The 20,376-nt window shown below is 33.0% G+C and overlaps 3 protein-coding genes across 3 annotated transcripts; 1 reads left to right on the forward strand and 2 right to left on the reverse strand.

Annotated features, from left to right (window-relative positions):
* Nucleotides 1-940: 940 nt before the first annotated feature.
* On the reverse strand, nt 941-4,007 carry LOC146942853 (histone deacetylase complex subunit). The gene is made up of 6 exons (XM_085756940.1): nt 3,613-4,007; nt 2,624-2,750; nt 2,025-2,164; nt 1,847-1,909; nt 1,660-1,731; nt 941-1,370 (listed from the first exon to the last, which is right to left on the reverse strand). The coding sequence occupies exons 1-6, from the start codon at nt 3,829-3,831 to the stop codon at nt 1,299-1,301; spliced, it is 693 nt and encodes a 230-aa protein (XP_085613066.1). The 5' UTR covers nt 3,832-4,007; the 3' UTR covers nt 941-1,298.
* A 7,067-nt stretch (nt 4,008-11,074) lies between these two features.
* On the forward strand, nt 11,075-13,214 carry BZR1 (Brassinosteroid signaling positive regulator (BZR1) family protein). The gene is made up of 2 exons (XM_085756941.1): nt 11,075-11,534; nt 12,339-13,214. Exons 1-2 carry the CDS (start codon nt 11,292-11,294, stop codon nt 13,041-13,043), a joined length of 948 nt encoding a protein of 315 aa, XP_085613067.1. The 5' UTR covers nt 11,075-11,291; the 3' UTR covers nt 13,044-13,214.
* A 1,234-nt stretch (nt 13,215-14,448) lies between these two features.
* Nucleotides 14,449-18,380, reverse strand: LOC146942855 (DNA glycosylase superfamily protein). The gene is made up of 4 exons (XM_085756942.1): nt 17,617-18,380; nt 15,737-15,881; nt 15,485-15,626; nt 14,449-15,083 (listed from the first exon to the last, which is right to left on the reverse strand). The coding sequence occupies exons 1-4, from the start codon at nt 18,026-18,028 to the stop codon at nt 14,787-14,789; spliced, it is 996 nt and encodes a 331-aa protein (XP_085613068.1). The 5' UTR covers nt 18,029-18,380; the 3' UTR covers nt 14,449-14,786.
* Nucleotides 18,381-20,376: the final 1,996 nt, after the last annotated feature.

Consider the following 20,376-nt stretch of genomic DNA (forward strand, 5'->3'; position numbering starts at 1 on the left):
TTAGTTTTGCTTTCCATAGCTTTCCTTTGTTGAATGTAATCTTATCTGAGACATGCCGCACACATAATGCAGATATCTCTCTCAAATGAGATTTAAATTTTAGCTCCTCATGTTGTGAATGGATGTGATTTATATAGTGACGTTGAGAATGTAAGCACTAAGCAGTTTGATAGTTGAACTGCCATGGACCATCTTAATAGTTGGTCAATTGCTACAGATTTGATAATGGTCCCTCCAAACAAAAACACTCTCTCACCATGTTCCCGCGCCCCTCCACTATTTCACTCTCTCGAGTACCTTTGTAATTTGTTTGCATTAGAAGACACCTAAGAGAGAGATTTTGCTTTTAGAAATAAAATACTAATAAATTAAAGCAAATTGAGTGAAAAAGAGCGCGAAAGTAGAAAGGAAAGTAGACGAGCTTGAAGAAATAAAATACTAATAAATTAAAGCAAATTGAGTGAAAAAGAGCGCGAAAGTAGAAAGGAAAGTAGACGAGCTTGACAAAGTTGGGTGGATTCTCTTCCTAAAATGAAAAAGAAAATCAGAAAGAACAAAAAGAAAGAACAAAAGTTCATTATTATATTCGAAAGTTATCCAACATAGTTTAATCACGAGAAGTTTTAATTCCGTGAATTTTCCTTTTTATAACTAAATTTTGGTATTTTAGTAGAGTAGATGATTAGATGAAATACAGTTTATCCAAAAAAAAAAGAAAAAGTAACATGACATAACAAATATATTTACCCCATGGGAACATACACAAATAATTCTAGTTTAAATTATGCACTAAAATCCTAATACTTTTGATAACAACAACGAAGAAAAAACTTCAAATCATAGAACGGTCTTACCAAGGTGATTAATAACCACTTCATTAGCCATAGGGTGGTGGCGGATTGGCAGTGAAGAATTCATTCATATATGAGAAGAATCAAAGTGAAGAGAAACTAAAATATTACTAATTACTAATATATACAATAAGGTCTCTAAAAGCTCACTTCCCAGCAGGTCAGCAATACATCGAATCGAACATCGAAAAGAAAGCCTTGGAGACTTCCCTTACGACCAGTTTCAAGGTCACATATATCTACATAATAACTGGGTGGCCACAAAAGAGTAATTAGTACCTCTATAACCTTAAACTATTAACCTACTACTATATCAGAAATATGCAAATTCCCGATTAATATGTAACATAGTAAGTACGAAGGGAGGTGAACACTAGATACATTATCTATGTTAGCATAGACAATACTATTTAACATATCTCAGTCATTTCTTGCGTCATTCCAATCTCATTTGCACACAGTCTTGACCCTCTTTGCAGCATTGACAAATCCCTTAATGACCTGCAACTCGTCCATTTGCTTCACAAGAAAGAAACACAATTTCAGGCTATAACTATCATAACAGTCAAATACTTCATTCAATTCAAGTTCTACAACAAACTTTTAGGCACACACGCAACCATCACAATTCATGCATATCAGATAATTTACAAATTCGGCGTAATTTGTGGAAAAGATAGAAACTTGATAATATGGAGCTCAAAACTACAAAAACCTCAATTACAACAGTTCAAATTGTACAAGAGTTCTTTATTTCAATGGAAATTAGTTAACACAAACAAATAAGCAATCAATAATTTTTATGTACCAGCTGGGACATGAAATGCCTCTGAACAACATCAACTAGCTGCTCCTTTGATGGGTTTGGGACGACATCCACCTGCAAATCCATTTTAAAAGTAAGTACGTACTAAGTACAACAAACACACTCAGACTGCCATAAGCATCTTCAATAAGATATCATAACCAAAAGATTAGTTATTATAGGAATGTACAAGATTAAAATGTCTCCAATATCTCCACAATGCAGCCATTTCAAGCTTGCTCAAGTCAACCTTCTGCAGAAAATATACAAAGAAAATAACATTAATAATTAAAATATTAAGGAATAAAATTATCTAATGCGTCAGTGGTAGGGAAATAAATTATGAAAAAGATTTAAAGCTGATATACCATGGACCCATGAGGCATAGTAACGGACCCCTTAGACTGTGAATCACCAGAGAAGGACCTACTCATGGTCTTGTGACATGATCCCAATGATCTATGCATTCTGTGCCTCGATTTGTGAGACTTGTGTGTATCGTCTGATGCTGAGAAATCAAACATAACACACAATTTTATTTATAATTATTAAAAATAGTACCGGTAGGGTCAACAAATAAATATTAAAAAAGCAAAACACTAGAGTCTTTTTGGTATATATAGTAAAAAAAAGGAAAAAAAGACACGCATAAAGGATCCAATGTTACCAAACTCTATCACTTTGCAAACCCATGGTCATGGAAGCCAAAACAACAATTAATAAACTAATAAAATATCACAGCATTCTAATACAGAAACAAGTACTAGTACTCGGAATTACATAAACACAGTTGAATCACATTAATTCTAGGAGAAAACAAAATGATAAGCTTAATTGTTAATCATTATTATTGAGATGGAATGGTCTTAAGATAAAACACAATACCCTTTAAGATAAAACAGAACAGCAGTACCAGTCAGAATTATTATTAATAAAGTTAATTTGAAGCTTTAAAGTGTAAACTTACCCATATCTGATCCATTCCATTGCACGTTATCAAATTCAAGGTCATCATCTTCTTCATTGCCAGTGGGTGCTTCAATCACGCTAAGAGCATTCCTTTGTAGCTTCACTTCAATTCCATTAGTAAGAACCTGCATTATTTATACAGCTAAAATTGTTTAAAAAAATCATTTAGGCCTAATTTCAAATAATCTAAATTCTTGATAAATATTCATAATTCAAATTGAAATCACTAAAATGATAGAACCTACGACAAACTTGATTTCAATGCCACTGATAATTAGTTAATTGCAATAAGCATTGAAAGAGAACATGCATGTAGCTTTTCACCATGAAAAATAAAAATGCATATATCAAAACATGCAAGAATCCCAAATAAAATCCCCATTAGATTCAGAAAATCCAATAACACAATTTATTTAATATTGGAAAATAATACCAAAGGAGGTAGGTAATATACTCAATTCAGAGCTCAAATCAATAAAACCCCAAAATAAACTTAATAAACAATTGATCTTGAATTCTCAATAGAGCATCTCGTGAAACACCAGATCCAGTAATAAAGAGAAACATGCAATGAATACAGGCAATTTGTGATTCAAAATTGAAACTCAAAACCCACATAAACAACAGCAAAAAATAATCAATTCAAATTTCAACAAAATAAACCCCAACATTTTGAGAATCAAAATTAAATTAAAAATCAAAACTTGAATGATTTGGATAAGAATTCATAAAGTAGGGTTTATAACAGATTGAATTAAATAAAACCCGAAAGAAAAAAAAAACGGTTATCAATAAGAGCTTCAAAGCAATTAGATTTCAGCGTTGTAATAAAATTATACATATATATATCAAATGAAAATAAAAAACCAAAATTGACCGACACAAGAAAATGGTTTGAAATTGAAATGATAAGAATGGAAATAAAATTATAAAACACATTCCTTAATAATAAAAAATAGAAACTAACGAAAAAAAGTGATTAGTTACCAGCCAATGCCAACCACCTAATCCAACAGCTTTCTTAACAACGCCTTGAAGACCAACAAGAACAGATTTTGTACGGTTATTTCCAGTAACAACAACCTTAGTATGACGAGGTAACACAGACAGTTCCTCTTCACTACTATCACCACCACCACCAAAGCTTTGCAAATGAGTCGCGAAACCACCACCACCGTTAACTGAACTTTCCATTGCTTCAATCATTTCGTCTAATTCTGAAAATTGAAATAATCTTAATGAAGATCGTGCATTGCTTGTTACGAATGTGCGAATTTCATGAGTAAAGGTGAAAAGATAGCGGAGAAAATGGGGGAAATGTAGGAAGAGAAAAACACAAAATTGAGAAGAAAGAGAAAACAAAAAAAGAAGAGAGAGAAAGTGAGAGGAGTGAGAGTGACTGGTAGTGTTTATTGGTGTGTTGGTATGAATCCCGACGAGAGGGAATGAACCAATGAATGAGTGACACGTAAGATTGGGAAGGTGGGTTCTTTAATCATGCGCTCTTGTATGTAGAGAGAGACTAGAGAGAGAGCGGTGATTCATTTCATTTCTAATTTTCTGGGAATGAAACTTCTTCTTTTTTTTCCTTTTTCTTCGTGGCATTGTGATCCAAAAAAGGACAAAAAAAAATTACGCAATGTTTTGAAAACACATATATTTGTTTGCTGGCAGAGTGAAGATGGATCATGCATCAGCAGCACACAGCTTGCTGCTGCCTTGCGTTTGCGTGGTTGGTTTTCAAATTTCAGGAGTTACCTTTGCTTTTGCGTTTTGACCACGCCTCATTTCTTCTTCTACTTACTCCTTTTCTTAACACAATTCATTGTCTCTTTACTCAAAATATCTCTAATTATTTTTTCAAAATAAATTTACTCAAAAAAAAATACACTATTATGCATGGTAAGATAAATTTTGTGACATGCATTCATTATTTTCCATTTGAGAAATGATATTTGAACATCTATTTATTGACAACTTTTGTGACAACTTTCTCTCTCATACTCACATTATTTTTTACTTTATCTCTCTATTGCTATGGTTTTCGTGTAAATATCAACTTTTTCTTTGTAATTTATGGTTGTCAAATAAGTTGACAATCAAATTGGTTGTTCAAATAACACTCTTCTTTTCATTATTAGATTAATAAATCTCAAAGTTAAATCAAATGAGATAATATGTGATTTATTGATCAAATAATAAAAATGAAATTTATGTGTGATACTACTAGACCATTTTGTTTGTTCATGTTAAACAAAACTATTTTTTAGGTACAATCACAAGAAATCAAGTTTTTAAACAATTTACAAGGGTTTGATTGACATTGATGTCACAAGAAAACTAAATAAAGAGATAATGGTGAAATGAGAGACTTCCTCCGAATTTCTTTTTCTTTTATTTGTTATATTAGATCATTTTTCACAATTTGCGGTGAGGTTATATTTGCAAAAAAAAAAAAAAACTAAGCCTTCCAAAGGAAAGAAAAATAATGTATTTGATCTGTCCGGTGAGAACGGTTGAGTGGCAACAGCGGTAGAAATGCTCCGGTGTGACGGTAACGGCTTCCGGCACGGCGGCGATGAGTCTTCGCATTGGAACGAAAGGTGCTTGCAGGCATGTTAGCACTCCGACGCTCAAGTCAGTAATGGAACTGAGAAAGAGTGTGTAAGAAGTGTTGTGAAAAGTGATTTGTACCTTGAGGGTGAGGCAAGTTCACCACTTATCGCACGAGGGCGCGCTCCTGTGTGGCACGGTGCATGTAAGCTGGCGCGCTCCTTTGAGTGCGGAGCCTTAAGGAAGTGTATCTTTAAGCCATGTGTCGACGTGTGGTTGGTCTTGTGACCAGTCCAGAACAATATCAAAATTAATGCAACAAAAAAATGTCAAAACTTGTTGAGAAAAAGACATAGAACAAATAACTCAAGAGTGTTTAGATAAAATGGTGAGAGTCTCTTATAGTCTAACTAATGTCTTGTGATCGAATACATCCTCAGACATGCATCAACGTTAAAGTACTTGGAGAGAGTTTACCGTTTATTTAGGTCCAACAAATCTTGATAGATTAGTCTTCATGGTTGTGCGCAAACAATGCTTATTTTATATATATATATATATATATATATATATATATATATATATATATATATATATATATAACAAAGTTAATTTGAGTGACGCTCAAAAAATGATGTTTTGAACGAGTCCATCTTGGTAAGACTTTTGATAACAACCCTCTCAACAACAACGATAAACAGAGAGATGATGTGGCGATCTGAAACACATGAGGTGGTGATTTGAACACAAAACAACGATTAGTGGCTAATTTGGTCACTAATTAGTTAAGACTCCAAATTGATAAATAGATAATATAATTAGGGTAGTGTTAACTTGTGCCCTTAGGGCACATGTTAAGAAATCCAAAAAGAGAAATATTCCTTTAAACTTTGTGCATTCAATTCATTAAAACATTAAAAATTAAATTTAATACACGCATTCCAATACATTATTTCTATATTTGCCTTCTAAACTTGTGCCTTGAGGGCACAAGTTAACATTTCCCATATAATTATTATAAAGACATTTGTCCACATAATGACGTTGTAATATAATTAAATAATAAAATATTTCAACAATAACTATTTGAAAACTCACAAACACAAATGGAATGCCGTTGGAGCTTAAACTCCGATCAAGACGATCGATCTAGCAATTTAAACATTTTTATTATTTAAAGTAGAATATATATATATATATATATATATATATATATATATATATATATATATATATATAGATGGTACAATATACACTAGCATAACAAAACTCATGTTCAAATTGCAATGATAATACTCCATCCGTTTTAAAATGAGTGTCACTTTAGCCAAAAAAAATTGTTTCAAAATGAATGTCACTTTACATTTTTAATACAAGTTTATTTTTTTTCTTCCAACTTTACCCTCTCCAACTTTTGTCTCACACAATTTTCAATGCAACTTTAAGTTTGTCTTTTTCTTATAAAGTAAGGGTAGTTTAGTAAAAGTGTTATGTCTAATGATTATTTCATTTCATTCCATTATTTAATCTATGTGCAATTGGTTAAAGCGACATTCATCTTAAAACGGAAGGAGTACATGTTAAGGAAAGTAAATGCAGAAGATAAAACCGCAAGCTTCTATATCAACACGCGCGTTCATTTGCATGCGACCATGAATCTAAACATGTTTGAAATACCATAGTTCCCACTCCCCCCCCCCCCCCCCCCCCCCCTTTTTTTCTTCCTTCTTTATAGCTTTTTGATTATGATATCATACCGGAAGAAATATCACAAATTAAGACGACCAAGGATTTTGCTAAATTGTTTCTAATGATACAAGTTAAGAAATCTCAAAAATTAAATTTATATTGGAAAAATAATTTAAAATTTTTAAGACAATATTATTTATATCGGGCTCCTTGGCATTTGTCAACAATTAAACAACCGTATTTTTTAAATAAAAAATCCTAAAACATCGTGGACGAGGACGACTGAAGAGGAAGCACGGTTGGTGAAATGTAAAGAGAAAACATAAAGTTGCAAAAGACATGGAAGGATGATGAAAATTTTAAGACAGTGGTCCACACCGCAATCGCGAGAGAGGAAGCAACATGGGTGGGTGTAATTGAATGAGAAAGTAGGAAGTTGCAAAAGAGTGAAAAGATATGGAAGCACAAGGGAGATAAGGCAGTGGTGTACCTCAACTGAGAGAGAAGAAGCATCACATAGGAATTTCAAGGAGAAAGCAGGAAGTTGAAGAAGCCATTAAAGCATGATGAGTATTTCAGCTATCATGGGATAGAGAAAGTCTATCATGTCACGGATATAAATGTATAGTGTTTGAGCACACATACATCAAAAGAATTTTTTTAATAATAAAAAAGAAATTGATAATAAAATGATTTAGTCTTTTAAGAAAATGATTTTTGATGTGTGTGTGAAAATACTATTCATTTGTATTTGTGTCCATACAAGAATGTCTCCATGGGATAATAATATACTACTTTCGTCCCTAAATATATCACTTTTTTAAGTTTGTTCTTGTCTCTTTATTTGTATAAGACCATTTTCAAATTTTCAAATACATTAATTATTGTTTTTGTTGTTGTGGTGTCCAGGGTTCGAACCTCAAACCGTACATATATTATGTATTGTCCTTACTACTTACAAACTGAGCCTAGCTCACAGGGACACATTAATTGTTGTTTATAACAACATCACTAATTATGTTTTTTTTTTAAAGAAATCACTAATTATGTTATATCTTTTTATGCAAACACTAGTAAATACTCAACAAAAATACCGATTTTGTATTATTTTTAACTTTTTGAATAAATTTGAGATTTTAATTTTTATCGGTTTAAATAAAGCTACTCCCTTTAAGAATTTATCGTAGAAAACTCAAATATGAAAAACTAAAAAAGGTGTGTATTTAGAATATTGATTTGAGCTAATCCATACTCTCTCCTCAATATATACCTTCCGGTCCTTTTTATAAAAAAACAAAAATATCAAAAGAATTTATCCTTTTTTATAAGAAATTTTAACCAATTTTGAAATATATTAAATGTTAAATTTCATTTGTGTCCTTATTTATTATGAATGAGAACATTAAAAGTACGTAAATTAGTGTAATCAAGATAAATAAAACATGTGAGTGAGAATTGGCATTTTACCTAACATAGATGACCTATTTGAAAATGTGCATTATTGACCTGACATACTTCGACCGTGTTTTTCTATTAATATACAAAGATAAATAATATCATATAAGATGTCGTTGGATTCGTCTCGTTGAATATTTTCAAAATATCAAATTTTTATAATTTTTCTAGGAGATTTGTAAAGTTATTTAAGATCAAAATTGTGCATTGGTATGTGTGACAATGTCAACTGTGTCACTTAATACGAGACAGATGTAATATTATTGTAGACCTGCTAGAAACCCTCAAGAGTAGGATTTATTAAGCCAAAATCCAAGACAAAACATTTCAGAACACAATGAGTGAACATGCGAAATTTTGTGCGCATCACTACATAAAAGCACGTCTAGACTCTATCTCCGCCGTCCATGTCATCTCTAATGACCTCATAAGATGACGATGCACTTCGCATGAACCGTTAGTGTTCTCTAGGCCTATATTAGGGTGACTCAGTGTCTCCCTCGAAGTACATTTTACTTTCCACCACTTTCGCGCATGATCACATCTTTCACACACTGACTTTAGCGTTGGAGCGCTAACGTGTCTGCAGACATCTTTATCTTCCAATGTGAAGGCTCAACCTCCGTCACATCAGAACACCGTGAATAACTGTTCAATTTTTTCGATCGTCACCAGACCAATAAGTTATATCAATTTTTTTTATCCTTCGTTCAAATTTAAATTCAACATCAAACTCTTCATCATTTAACTCAAAACAATTGAACTACCAAACTCGCTATGTGTCCTCGTTTACTTGTTATAATTCTAATAGTCTCTTTAGCGTCAAAACAATCGCAACCGTCAAAACAATCGCAACAAAAGAACCAGATAATTGAATATTATCTTATTGTAAGAAAAACATTCTTCTAACGCTGTGTCAAAAAGTCACATCATTATTTTTTTTTAAAAGAACTCTATATTTGTATCCGTATAATTTTGAACTGAGATCTTTTTATTTTTGGCACTATTTTTTTGTCCTCCCGTTTCCCCTAAAATGCCGCGCGTCATTTTCCCGCCACAAAGGAGCAACATGAGTCGTGGTTCTAGGATAAACTTCGTAACCAATCATGCCATTATATATCACAGGGTAAAACTTTATTTGTTCTTTTTTACCTATAAAAAAACCACCATCAATCCATACATCCATCATCATAGCAGTGCTGAAAAATTAGGGAACTTGAGCTTTTCATTTAAGAAGACACCATTGGGAAAATTATAATTTCTTTTTTAGGTGAGATGGGAAAAAGTATGTTATTTTTGAAATTCTTGCATGAACATTCACCTCCTTAGGCACATGACATCTCTCTTATAAAACATGATACGTAAATATGAAATAATTGGATATATTGTCGAGATCTCTCAAAATAAAGATGTTCAATAAATACACATAAGATTTTAATTGTGTAAGTACTTCACCGATATATATGATATAAACTTTCAATCAACAATGAACTTTGTAAAATTTGTATTTGTCAAAAGGTATTAAACGAAATAACATCTAGTGTAATTCGATCCCTCCTCAATATATATTAGATTTCAAGTTTTTCCTAAAACACCACCCAAAAAAAAAATACCACCGAAAAAGATTTCAAGTTTTTATATTTAAATTATATTTATAAGGTAGGTCACAAAACTATTTAGTTATCATGTCGTGTTAGTTTCTAACCCGACTCCCACCATGACAATGAGTACCACACATGGCACTCTTTGAAAGATTTCAAATAAAGATATTTATTAAAAAAGTTAAGTAGTTTAATTTCTAATGCGTTATATAAGAATGTTTCAGAGGCACTTCTTAGGATTTTCTTAACTTTAACTTACAAATCTAAGTGACCCAACTTGCAACACAAGCTTTTATATTTTTAATGAGTTCCAACCCCTTGAAGTTGTTATGCCGATGTAGGGTTCGGACCTCGAGGTATACTTCCCTTGTGATCTCATTCGATTCTTCTAGATGCTAACATTATCTATGTTTAATCGGTTTACACATAACTTTGATATGGTTTTAATTAAACTATCCGCTAATATATAATGACGTTTGTGTTTCAAAATAGTTGATTCTTGCTTCCTTGAACCAAATATTAAGTTTTTTTTTAGTTTAAGTTTTGTAAAATAATTAACGATAAAAATGAGAGTGTTTGGGGAAAACATCCATCGATCAAATGATTTTTGAGTGTGTATAAAAACCTTAAACCTCTAAGATTCTACAATGAGTTTTATTAAAATCAGTTCAACCGCAGAACCAAACACAGTACTGGTTGATGTATGGTGTATGGAATCAAAAGTATAGTGGTTGAAATGTTTGACCCATGAAAAGAAAAAGTTGTAAAAAACAAAGAAAAGGCAAAGCAAAAGCGTTTGGACATATAATATTCCTTCATCGAAAATCGAAGCAGTTTATTTTTCATGTCTGGACCCCGCATTCTCATGAGCTAAGCCGAGCCGAGCTAAGCTCAGCCAATCTAGTGGGTCCCATAAGCACTAATAATAATTAGGTGATCAGAGGCAGTCCACATGTTATGTGAGGTCCACCTTCACGCGACAAATCCCACACTCGCGTGTCTCTCATCTATCACGCTTCCACGGTGTTGATCATGCATGTCCTCCGTATATTCTGTGAGCGTTCACACACGCTATCAACATTTTAATAATAACCGTAAAACAAACTCACTCTGTCTGATCTATATAATCATATTCTTTTCTCTTTTCTTTCATGAAAAGCAGTGTTGATTTGTTTGTAATAAAACCAAACCAAACAAAAACAAGAACAACAGTAGTATAAGGAAGAAAGAAAGAAAGAAAACATTCATTCATAAATTGAACAACAACGAGGAGAGGACAGGAACCGCATTCCTCGTGAGTTCATTTACTACTCTGTTTCTTTGAGTCTAAATCAGCTACGACGCAGTTCAGAGGTGCAGCAGTGTGGAATGGCTTCTGACGGAGCAACTTCAGCGGCGAATTCAAGTCGTCGGAAGCCGTCGTGGAGGGAGAGAGAGAACAACAGGAGGAGAGAGAGACGGAGGAGAGCTATAGCGGCAAAGATTTACGCGGGATTAAGGTCTCAGGGGAATTATAATTTACCAAAACACTGTGATAACAATGAGGTCTTGAAAGCTCTTTGTGCTGAAGCTGGTTGGACTGTTGAAGAAGATGGCACCACTTATCGCAGGGTACTTTTACTTCCCTCTCACTTTTCTTTTTTGGAGATCTTGTTTTTCTTCTTCTTAATTAATGATTTTGTATCTTCATATCTACGTACTGTTGGATTCAAATCTTACTGCAATTGGTTGGATCGAATATGTTTGTTCTAGTTTTGATGAAATTTTGTTTGGTTTGGAAATTTGCCTTGTATTTTCAGTCAAAGGAATTTCAGAATCTGAGTCAAATTAATTTCGGAATCAAAGACTCCTCAATTAATCAACTACTAGTTTAGTTCATTTTTCAGTGTTATTTGTGTCTTAATTGTTTTTCAAGAGTGAAATATTCTTGCTGCTTTGTCCAATTTAAGGTAGGTGTCTATGTTCTATCCATCCAATTATGCCACATTGGAAAATCTTCCGTGTGAAATGAAATGCTATCAAACTTAACAATAACAATTGACCATCTTTCTTCAAAAAAATAAAATAAAAAATAAAAAAACAATGGGTAATCCTAATTGGTGCTGTGTTTGATTTGAACAATCTAATCTGATTTGGGTATCTTTGAATTGATTTATCTGAGTTGAACAATCAGTGATGTGTGACTATTTGGAAGAACTTAATTATGAATACAGTTTCAAACATGTCTATAAGTTATTTTTAACTTATTTTTACTTCCTAATGAACTTATTTTTACTATAAAAGTATATAAGCATTTATATGATAAATACTTATTTTATAAAACCTTAATTAAGTTGTTTATTCAAACATGACTTTATAATATAAGAATCTGTTTTGGACTATGACGATTATTCTTTGTGAATGAACACTGAACAGGGATCAAGGGCAGAAACACCAGGCGACGGTGCAGGAAATTTTAACAGAAACAACCCATTTTCATCGCAAAATCCAAGTCCTCTTTCATCATCATTTCCAAGTCCAATCCCTTCCTACCAAGTTAGCCCATCTTCCTCTTCATTTCCGAGCCCGTCTCGTATGGATGCAAACAACAATGCATCAAATTACATTCCATATGCTCGCAGCATGTTCCCCAACATGTCTCTCCCACCTTTGAGAATATCAAACAGCGCGCCTGTGACGCCACCTATCTCATCACCAACTTCAAGAAATCCCAAACCCATGATTCCAACATGGGAATCAATTGCCAAAGCATCAGGGACATCCTTCAATCACCCTTTCTTCGCAGCTTCTGCGCCTACTAGTCCATCCCACCGGAACCTTTATACACCACCTACTATTCCTGAATGTGATGAGTCTGATACTTCTACTGTTGAGTCTGGCCAATGGTTGAATTTCCAAGCCTTTGCAGCTTCTGCTAAATCAGTCTCTCCTACATTGAACTTTATGAAACCTGTAATTAATGAGCAGCATAACATGCTGCCTCATAACAGAATGCAGGAGATGAGGATTTCAGAGCCAGAGTTTGGGGTGCAGGTCAAGCCTTGGGTTGGGGAAAGGATTCATGAAGTGGGCTTGGATGATTTGGAGCTTACTCTTGGAAATGGAAAGGCACCTAGTTAATGAAGACTAGTATATGGAATGTACCAGATGCTATGAGCATTTTTATTTTATGTTTGAATCTATATCCAGAACTCTCATTTATTCTCTTATTTTGACATATATAAATATATATCTTTCAATATCTTAGAATTTTAAACATATACTATAGAATAAGAATTGTTATTTGATTTACTTCTGTTACTGTGTTTTCTTCTATTTTCATATAATAATCCTTTAAAATCTATGGATACCCACAATAAGAGTTCCGTCCAGGTAAACTTGTAATGAGAGTGTAATGACGGAATGACCCATGGTTACATGCCTACCCTTTGTTAACTCGACCAATTAAAAATGTTCAGATATGTCTGTTTCTTTTTTTTTTTGGTCAAATGATATTTCTGTTTATTTAGCAAAACCATGCAACCGGATTCTGTTCTTAACTGATGGATTACACAATAGGATTCAGACAGTCAGATCATGCACAAAACCCAACTTAAATAGAATTATGACAGGTAAAGCACAAACAGGCTCCTGGATTCTCCAGTACTACTTTGATTAAATTATCGTGTTAACTTGTGCCCTTAGGGCATACTCCCTCCAGTCTCAAATGTAAGAAATTTTTTATTTTTTAGATTCATTCAATAAATGATGTATGTAGTCTTTATTATAGACCACATACATCATTTATTAAATGAACCAAAAAAGTGAAAAATTTCTTACATTTGAGACCAGAGGGAGTATGTTAAGAAATCTAAAAGAAAAAATATTTTATAAAATTTTGTGCATTCAACTCATCAAAAAGCTAAAGATTAAATGTAATGCACACATTCCAATGAGTTATTTCTATATTTGTTTCATTAACCTGTGCCTTGGGGGCACAAGTTAACATTTCTCTATCTCAGTGACTTTGTTTCATGGAAAATAAGGAGGCACCTTTTACTATTTAATGTTAATTTCCTAAATTTTAATTATTGTACAGTAGGTCATTTTACTCACTTGGAGTCAACGATGGTGAACAAATTTCATTTTTTTTTCACTTTTAATCTAAAATATCTGTGTAGCACACTACTTGTAAGAGAATGTCTGAATGTGTCATTTTGTTTTTAAAAATCATACTTACGTACTACTACTAGTAATGGTTTATTCATCATTAATGAATTAATCTAAATAACTGTATTTATAGTCATATTACTAAAGTGGAGTTTAAAGATTAATTAGATTAGAAACAAAAGAAAGTTATTTTTTAGAGTACAAAATTTACCGAGGAAATCCATTGTCATTTATCAGCAATGAGGAAAGGAAGGACGCTAACATTAGGCACCTATCAAATGTACTCTTGAGAGCCCTCCCTTCTTAGCTATTAAACTCACGACACTAGTCTTCAGAAAAAGTGCAACATCATAAAAAATAGTGGGACATGGAAGCATTATCAATTGTACAAGATACATTGTAACCAAAAAAAAAAATTGTACAAGATACATTGATAAAGTTGGAAATTTATTACAGAACACTGAAACAGAACCTATATCAGCAAGGATCCCAAAAGAAACATTACACTTTCACGTGGGGACATCAAAAAACAAGATAAGACCTATCGTTTTCTGGTTAGGTTAGGTACCATACAAATACAAACAGATTAAGAAAAAATAAACATATTAATACATACTTACACTATTATACAATAGTAATCAGTAAGACAATCGACCCCACATGTTTGAATATCATCTCCAATTAGACAATCTGAGTCAACTTCAAAGTTTCATTTTATACCTTTGTTTCCTTAACCTCAGTTTTAATTACGGGTTTGATTGTCACGTTGCATTCTTGGTACCTAAAGCATGTTATTAGGTGATCATTAACGAGTCCTGCTACTTGCATGAAGGAATAAACAACTTTTGGTCCAACACATTGGAAACCTCTGCGCATCATATCCTTGCTAATGAGTTCTGCTTTTGGATTCTTCACAGGTACTTGACGCCCATATCGAAATTCATTTTTTATTGGCTTGTTGTTAACAAATTTCCAGCAGTAATTGCTGAATGAACCAAACTCCAGCTGAATCTGTAAAATGGTATATGAATTGCCATGTGATTTAGGGATGCATAGCATTTCCGTTTTCAGAATTTGTAAAGGTCGAGCAATTTTATTGATTTAAATTTACAAAATAGTAAATTAGTCCTTCAAATCAAAGAACTCAATCAATTTAGTTCCTTGCATCAAAATCTTACTTTTGTAAATATCAAGCAAAATTAATAAAAAACCTACATATCGACTTGAATAGTCGGTCTCTTGCTGCATCAAGAGATTAAATTACTATTTTGTAAATTTGAGAGAGTAAATTGATGACTCTTATAATTTGAAATAGTAAAATGTTGATTTACTCTTATTTTTCTATTATTGAATCTCAGAACATACCAAAGTAATATCATATTTCTAAAACAGAACATGAACTTTGAAGGTACCTTAAGGAATTGTTTAGCATTTTCCACAATGGCACGTAGCTTTTGTTCTGATAACAAAGGGTTGCCATTTAATTTTGGTGTTACCAAATTCTTCTCAGTAAATTGTGCAATTGAGGATGGGTCAAAATTTTCAAAAAGCTTCCTATAATAACAGATAACAAAAAATAAGAGTCAAATAGCATGAAAAGGGAATTAAGTACTATTAATGGTTTGAAAAATTTGGGACCAAGAGATAGAGATATAGAGACATGCCTGAATATGTCTCTGTGGTTAAGAATTGTTGGCCAAGTGTGTTCTGCTAATGCCTGTGAAAATACTAGAAGCTCAAATAGCTTTCTATCATTATCAACAACTGGAGCACCCCATTCTTCGTCATGGAAAGCAGTATAGAGAGGGTCTGTTAAGAAAATGACATTTCTCGATGAGGTAATCCTATTAGCGGAAGTAATGCACACTATAGGAGTAAAATCTAGGTGAGAGCATACTTTCCTCATAACAAAAAGAAAAGAAACACGCATGAGCATATTTTCGTTTTTGTTTTACACATATATCCAATCATGTATCATATGCCATAATGGTTTTGGAAAATGGTTAATCACGGATAAAAACTCACCAATCAAAATAAACTGATTGGCAAAATGCACGAAAGTTTGGTGAAATACACGGAAGTCACTAAACATGTCACGCGACATATTTGCGTGCGGTCCATTCGTAACAAATAGTAGCTCAATATTGACAGTTCCCAAAATCTCTCCACAATCATCTACATGTCTTAATTATGCCAATATAGTTCCTAAATTCTCTCTAATGTACAGGTAAAATGTGATTATTAGATATAAGGTATGCATAAATCTTTTATCTTTTTCAAATCACAATTAAACTGGATATTTTTTGGTTTTATGCGAGTATCAAGTATCAATCCATCACATTAATAAAAATCAACCTATCTTCTTCAAAAAAAAAAAAAAATCAACCTATCAAAATCTTGTACTCTCTCCGTTTCAAAATACATGTCGCAATTTTACGATGTGCATTATTCACATAACTTACTTTGACCATATTTTTAAACTAATATATAAATACAAACGTTAGCATGTAAGATGTTGTTTGATTTGTTTCAATGAATATTTTCAAAATATCAAATTTTTATAATTTTTTATTATGCATAATTAAAAATATTAATGGTCAAAGTTGTATATTGACATATGTGCAATGGACTGCGACATGTATTTTGAAATGGAGGAAGTACACCCTCCGGTCACTATTATAAGCAAAACTTTACATTTTAGATTCATTCATTAAATGATGTATGTGGTCTATAATAAAGACCACATACATCATTTAATGAATAAATCTAAAATGTAAAGTTTTGCTTATAATAGTGACCGGAGGGTGTATGGTTTTTGATCAATACAATTAAAATCAAATATTTTTATTTAATGATTATCATTGACTAATAAATAGAAAGAAGTTTATTTTTAGGGTCTTGTTAACCGGTGCCCCGGGGCACTGGTTAAGGAATCCATAAATAGAATTTCTGTCTTGGAAATATAAACTGCCACTTTTTATCAAGTAATAATTACATTACTTTTTGATAAAAACTTACTTTATTTGGTGCTTAACCAATGCCCCGGGGCACTGGTTAACATTCTCCTTATTTTTATAATGTTTGCATTTACCTAATCTAATTTATAAGAGAAAGTTGAGTCAATAAAAGTTAATGTATCTAGTTAAAAAGTCAATCTAGATACATCAACTTTTGTTGACCAAACTTTCTCTTATAAATAGGACCGGAGGGAGTAGTCCCTCCGTTTCAAAATGAGTGTCGCTTTAGCCAAAAAAATTTGTTTCAAAATGAATGTCACTTTCGGTTTTCAATGCAATAATAACTTTTTCTTTTTAATTGTACCCTTCAATTAATACTATGTTACACTACTTCCAAAGTATTATTTTTTCTTTAATGAAAAACAAATCAATAGTTGATTAGGATAATTTGATAAAATTGCTATGACATTTGACTACTTTATTCCATTCCTTAATCTGTGTGCAATTGGTTAAAACGACACTCATTTTGAAACGGAGAGAGTATTGTATAAAGACAGAAGTATATCAAGATGCAAGCACAGATTTACCAGCATTTGGTGTGATCCAATCACATCTCTTGGACGGTGGTGAGGCCTTCTGAGGCGGAGACACGTGGGAAGCATCTGGAACAATCCTCACTGGCTTAAACCCGTTGTTGCGCTTCATCTTTGCACTTCCATTTCCATTCACAGAGTTGACTTTTTTTACCGATGAATTGCCTGAAGAGGAATCCGAGGAACATGTGCTGTCCAAAGAGACGTTATTATTTCCCACAACAGAAGCAGAAATTTCCCGCTCTTGTTTCTTTGGAACCTGTGTTTTCTTTTTCAAATTCTCCTTCTTATTTTTCGTTGTTTCTTCATGAACTGTTACTATGTTTCCGCCTGGTTTCAGAATAGGTCGAGCTCGAGGTTCAGTAACCGGTTTAGCATGAGATTGAAGCTTCGTGGCTACGGGCATTTTCGGTATTTGATTGTTATTTTGAAATTGTTTGGTTTTGAAATTTGAAGTGAGTGATGACAAATTAATGTGTTGAAATAGTAATAAGGGAAGGGAAGAGAAGAGAGCACGGTAAAAGCTTAGGCAAAGGGTCGTAATCAGAATTGTTCGGTAACGTTAAGCATTGTGTTGTTGTTTGGAGGGTAGCTTTGCTTTGCTTTGTTTTGCTTACCGTTAAGAAAAAGAATCCAAAGCCAAAAGGGCACGTAATGGTGTTCGGTACAGATTACCCAACGGCTAGGTAAGCTGACCCCTCACAACCATTCACTTAATAACTCCATTTTCATTACTACTCCCTCCATTTATTTTTTGTGTTGATGTTTTAGGTGATTGCACAGGTATTAAAGAATCATTAAAGTATATGAATAGTTGTAAAGTTTAGACTAAAATGCCTTTATTATTGCATTTATTATTGAAACTTTCAATTAATTGGTGTGTTTTTCAACAAGGGTAAAATTGGATAAAAATATTAAAAATTCTAAAACATCAAATATTTTGAAATAAAGTTGAAGTCCTAAAACATCAAAAGAAAAGAAATAGAGGGAGTACTACATTTGGGTTGGGCCTTCCTCATTCACAAACCCTTTCTTCTTGTTATTCGTACCTTTGAAGCACATACGCTTATGAGATTAGGTGTGTCTCCTTGTTAGTGTCATATTTGTGTGTTTGTGTGAGTGCTTTATAGGTTATTATACTAGAGAAAAGTAGCTCTTTTTATCAAATTGGAATTTTTTTTTGGAGTGGTGTGGTTTTAAAAAAGAGCATTTATATTTGAACCCAAAAACCCGACACCGTATAAAATACACTCAGTTTTAATGGTTGTCGGGTTTCAATGGGAATAAAATTAATAAGTGTTAGTAGCTCTATAGACTATAGTACATTACATTGATAGGCTTTCTTAAAAAACACTTTAGTCTCGAATTTACCCTTTCGATGAGGTGTGACTTTTAACAAATGGTTGTCATTTTGGAATTCTGCTCTTTACCCAGACGTTTATGCTCATTCCCAAGTGAAATGACCAAAATACCCCTGCATAAGCACACTAAAACTGCAGCGTGACTTAAGTCACGTTTGAAAATTCACATTGAAATCCCAAGGTGAGTTACTCACGTTGGTTTTCTTTCACCCATATTACAACTTTTTCCAATCCAAACTGCACGAAATTCCAACTTTTCACCAGAATCATAACTGCACAAAATTTACCCTCCCCATCCAATTGCATCTTTCCAATCCAAGAGACTAGACACTGCAAGCTGTTCTCTTGACTACTCAACTCAATTCAATTTCCACGCTATCAACAATACCAATATTTTGCTGATCCAATTGCAGAAATCACCACACAATTATTTTGATTTTAATTAATTAATTAATCTCCCAATTGAAGATGAAGCCTTAGAAAAAGATGCTGTTCAAAAAAAAAAACCATTGAAAAAGACGAGACAGGAAAGGGTCAGTTTGCAAAGTCTTAGAAAAAGCCTTGGATCCAGCAGAGCTTGCAAAGCATCTCCTTTAACAAAGTTTAGGAAAGAGTCTGAGACAGGAGGATATGTCAAAGGGGTGGCACTTCCACTAAAAAAATTGGAATGGTGAAAGAATTTTATTGGGTATGTTATGAATCAATCTGCAATTTGGGGAGAATTGCACCCACGCAGCGCGAGTTAACTCACGCAGAGGTAATATGGACATTTATTTTGGGAATGAGCAGAAACGTTTCGATAAAGAGCAGATTTCGTCATTTTGTATGCCTAAGGGTCCGTTTGGTTCGAGAATTAGGAGGGGAGGAATTTTAACGAAGGGGAGGGGAGGGGAGATATTTTAATTAAAAGTGTGTTTGGTTCACACGGGGAGGGGAGAGATTTTAAAATTATTTTACTGTTTTACCCTTAAACTTAATTAAATAAGGATAATAAAGTAACGAAACAATAACGATGTAATCGATAACAACATGATGTAGACGATGGAATAATGAATTAGTAATAGGGTTGTTACAAGGAGTAATGAAAGTTGTTACAAGGAAAAATTGTTAATAATATGGAATAAAAGTTGTTACAAGATAATATAAACCTATAACCTAATAATAGTAAAAGTTGTTTCAAGGATAATATAACATAATAACAATAAATGTTGTTACAAGGATAATATTGAGATTTTAAATTAATATAAGGATAATTTTGACAGTGCAATAAAATTCGCTCATCTCCCCTCCCATCCCCTTCCATTCTAAAAATTGAACCAAACACGTCAAATTAAAAATCTCCCCTCCCCTCCCCTCCCCTCCAAAACTCTCGAACCAAACGAACCCTAAAGGG

This window comes from Medicago sativa, chromosome 3, assembly GCF_051527215.1.
Source record: "Medicago sativa cultivar Bolivia chromosome 3, Bolivia_mono, whole genome shotgun sequence".
NCBI classification, from domain to species: Eukaryota; Viridiplantae; Streptophyta; class Magnoliopsida; order Fabales; family Fabaceae; genus Medicago; species Medicago sativa.